This window comes from Otolemur garnettii, unplaced genomic scaffold (assembly GCF_000181295.1).
Source record: "Otolemur garnettii isolate 467f Iridium unplaced genomic scaffold, OtoGar3 scaffold00018, whole genome shotgun sequence".
Classification (NCBI taxonomy): domain Eukaryota; kingdom Metazoa; phylum Chordata; class Mammalia; order Primates; family Galagidae; genus Otolemur; species Otolemur garnettii.
The window spans coordinates 20571666-20575794 of record NW_003852413.1 but is presented as its reverse complement, the minus strand read 5'-3'; the positions used below and the strand labels follow the sequence as shown (position 1 = coordinate 20575794).

The 4129-nt window shown below is 50.3% G+C and overlaps 1 protein-coding gene across 1 annotated transcript in view; it reads left to right on the top strand.

Annotated features, from left to right (window-relative positions):
- The window catches only part of CD300LG (CD300 molecule like family member g), an 11165-nt gene that overhangs the window by 5709 nt on the left and 1327 nt on the right, over positions 1-4129 (top strand). The window contains exons 4-5 of the mRNA XM_023511288.1: positions 156-268; positions 3092-3144. Of these exons, the coding sequence (XP_023367056.1) occupies positions 156-268; positions 3092-3144 (166 nt within the window). The remainder of the gene's footprint in view (positions 1-155; positions 269-3091; positions 3145-4129) is intronic.

Genomic DNA, 4129 nt, shown 5'->3' with positions numbered 1-4129 from the left:
GTATAGGCCATGGAGAGCTTCCCAAACTTCTGTGCTTAATCTCTTCAAGTGTTAGTCGCTAGAGGTAGCTTTCTTGACCCATGCCTGGGACCCCAAAGGACATAAACTCTGGCTTATCTGGTGACAGCCACTGGGCTCTTGCATCTTGCCCCCAGGGTGTCCATCCCCATGGTCCGCATGTTGGCCCCGGTCCTGGTGTTGTTTACCCTTCTGCTGGCCACAGGCCTGATCGCCCTGGGAAGCCGTGCGCTCCGCTGGAGAAAGGAAGGTAACCAAGGGCAGGTGGGCAGAGGGTGGGAGGCAGGCGAGCAAGGGCAGGTGGATGGAGGGTGGGAAGCAAGTGAACAAGGGCAGGTGGATGGAGGGTGGGAAGCAAGTGAACAAGGGCAGGTGGATGGAGGGTGGGAAGCAAGTGAACAAGGGCAGGTGGATGGAGGGATGGAGGCAGGCGAGCAAGGGCAGGTGAGTGGAGGCCACTGAGATATGGGCATTAGGAGCCTGCTCCTCTCTGCTAAGGAAACTAAGGCAGTCAACCTTAGGAAGAAGCAATTCAGATAGAGAAGTGAGAGCATGAGGGGTTCTCAGCTTCTTCCTGTCTATCCAAGCCCATTAGTCACTTCTCTCCCTATCCTTCCCAGTGAATCCATGTCCTGTGTGTGCAGAGCCAGCCCCTGTGTGGGGACTGACTGCCAGGGGAAATGCAAGACTGAGCACTTAAACCTTAGCAAGACAGATATTGTGGCCCCATTCCTGCCACTGGGTCTCTGAAGGTGCTTAGTCCCTTTCCTAGATTCACTTCTAATCCCTGCTCTGTCACCCTTCAGACAAGGCTATGTGACCGCAGGCAAGTCACCTAATTTCCTTGAGCCTCAGTTTCCTTAAATCATCAATATACACCAAACGGAAATAGCATACCAGCCTCATAATGTAATTTAAAATGTTGTAGTATGAGCAGGTATGGTGGCTCATGCCTGCAATCCTAGCACTTTGGGAGGCTGGGGGAGGAGGATAGTTTAAGCCCAGGAGTTCAAGACCAGGTGGGCAATAGTGAGACATCATCTCTACAAAAAATGTAAAAAGTAATTGAGTGTGGTGGCACACACCTGTAGTCACAGCTACTCGGGAGGCTAAGGCAGGAGGATCACTTCAGCTCAGGACTTTGAGGCTACAGTGAGTTATGATGATGTCACTGCACTCTAGCCTGGGCAATAAAGTGAGACCTTATCTTCCCCACCAAAAAAAGTTAAATCAAAAAATAAATACTACGGCTCAGTGCCCATAGCACCGTGGTACGGCACAAGCCACATGCACCGAGGCTTTCGGGTTCGAGCCCAACCTGGGCCAGCTAAACAACAATGACAACTGCAACAACAACAACAAAAATAACCAGGCATTGTGGCAGGCACCTGTGGTCCCAGCTACTTGGGAGGCTGAGGCAAGAGAGCTCATCGCTTAAGGCTCATCACTTAAGCTCAAGAGTTTGAAGTTGCTGTGAGCTGTGACACCATGGCACTCTACCGAGGGTGACATAGTGAGACTCTGTCTCAAAAAATAATAAATAAATAAATATTACATACATAAATTTTCTAGTAGCATATGAAAAAAAGTAATGACATTAATTTTAATAATATATTGATAGTTTCTTTAACAATATAGGCAAAACATCATCATTTCAACATGGAATCAATGTAAAAATATTAATAATACGTATTTCACATCCATTCAGACTAAGTCATCAAAACCCAAAGTAATTTGAAGTAGTCAAAAGGCCACATGTAACTTATGGCTCTGGTGCTGGATGGCACAGGTTAAAAGGATTAACTGAAGTAACAGTGCTAAGAGTTACCTGTGCCAGGCAGTGTCTGCAGCTCTTGCTGCTAATCTCCTCTTATTTTCTTTAATCTCCACAGCACTGCAGAGTACACCCATTTACAGGGGAGGAAACTGAGGCACAGAGTGATTGAGCAGCTTGCCCTGTGTTTGCACAACTAGGTGGAGGGGATGTCAGGAAAGTGTCTTAATGTCATCCCTGAAGATTGCTGGGGGTATGGTAGGGGGTCCTGGGGCTGCTTCCTGTCTCCTCCCTGAGTGACCACAAGAATGAGATGTCAGGGTGCCGGCCATATACACCAAGGCTGGCGGGTTCGAACCTGGCCCGGGCCAGCTAAAACAACAATGACAACTGCAACAAAAAAAAATAGCCAGACGTTGTGGCAGGTGTCCATAGTCCTAGCTACTTGGGTGACTGAGGCAAGAGAATCACTTAAGCTCAAGAGTTTGAGGTTGCTGTGAGCTGTGACGCCATGGCACTCTACCCAGAGCAACAGCTTGAGACTCTGTCTCAAAAAAAAAGGAATGAGATATCAGCTTTACCTATCTGCCCAGCACCCCTTAGAGAAGTTCAGAAGGGAGCACATAGGGTGGGGCCATTCCTAGTGACAATCTCAGAGCTGCTTAGCACCCTGCCTCTCAAACTGCGGTCCCCTGCTAGCCTATTAGAAATGCAGACTCTCAGGCCCCAGCCCAACCTACTGAGTTAGAATCTGCATTGTAACAAAATTTCCAAAGGATCCTGTATGCCAATTAAGATTTGAGAAGCAGGCTCACTGCCTTGTAGCACAGCAGTTACTGAGCCAGGAACAGGCACTGAGGCTGGAGGGTTTGAACCCAGCCCAGGCCAGCTAAACAACAATGACAACTGCAACAAAAATATAGCCAGACATTGTAGCAGGCGCCTGTAGGCAAGAAAATCACTTAAGCCCCAAAGAGATTGAGCTTGCTGTGAGCTGTGATGCCATGGCTCTCTACCGAGGGTGACAAAGCAAGACTCTGTCTCAAAAGAAAAGAAAAAAAGGTTTGAGAAGCAACAACCTTAGCACACAGATTTATTTCCCCAGCCAGTTTCAGGCCCTCGCCAGGTGATCTCCACGTACTGAGCTGAAAGGGGCTCCTCTGCCCAACCTGCCTGCCAGCTCCCTCTGAGAAGACCCTGCTCCCAGGTGCAGAAAGGCCAGTCCACCTCTCTGGGAGCAGCTGCAGGCTATTCCTGGCTACTCCTAGCTTCAAGGTGCTCCTTTTATGTCTCTTTCAGCTCAACTGGCCTCCAAGACACAGGGGAATGAGAAGGTCTACCTCTCACACATGGTAAGAAAGGGAGCAGGCCAAAGTCCAAGCTCAAAACCCCCAGGGGCCAGAAGTCCAGACTCCTGGGCCTGCCTCTGTGTCTTCCTACCTGGTCTTCCATGTCTGACCTAGAGGCAGGCTTGCTCCCCAGCCTGGAGGAATGTGTGTGAGCCCTGAGACCAGCCCTTCAGGTGTGAGCCAGATGGAGTGCCCCTCCACCCCTGATTTGCCAGCAGGTGCCAGCCAGGGTGTGCACAAGATGCCATGTGAGCATCCCTCCCCCAGGCACCTGCTTCCTACCCTCCCCATCCCCTTGAGAATCAGAACATCAGAACTGGATCCCGAGGAAGCCTTTCAGATCATCTAGTCCAGCCTTCCTCTCAGTTTGGAGCAAACCTTTCCAGAACATTCGGGGATCAGATAGCTGTCCCAGGCCCCAGGGCCAGCTGAGCCCTGTAGAAGTGGGGCCAGGGACTCTGACAGTATCCTGGAGTATGACAATACAGATGCTAGTAGTTTTTCGTGCTTTTATAAAAAGCAAAAAGATGAAATTGAGGCCCAGAGAGAGTTATGTTATTACCCAAGGTCACACAGGACCCAGATTTCTTAAAGTCCCTGCTCTTCTCTTTCCAAAATACCCTGATGTTTTCTTTGAGTCTTTCTTGGCTCTGAGACCGAGGTGGAATGGCTGCCAGGGGGACGAGGGGGTAGAGAGAATGGAGGTCCCAGTTCCCATCTTTCTGGAGCAGGGAATTTGCCCTAAGACTACTCTGCAAGAGGAGACCATGCCCTCCCATGCCAGCATCCCCACACACGGGCCTGCAGCATCATAGCGCAGGAAGCAACCCCACCCTCCTGCCTGGCCCAGCCCCTCCCCCCTCATCTGTTTACCAAGATGCCTCCACTCTGATTCCCTTAAATATGGGGCAGGAAAGGGGGGCTAACATTACCTTCTTTCCTGGCGCCAGTGAGGACAAAAGACTCTGGCCTGATCTCTCCAGGGAGG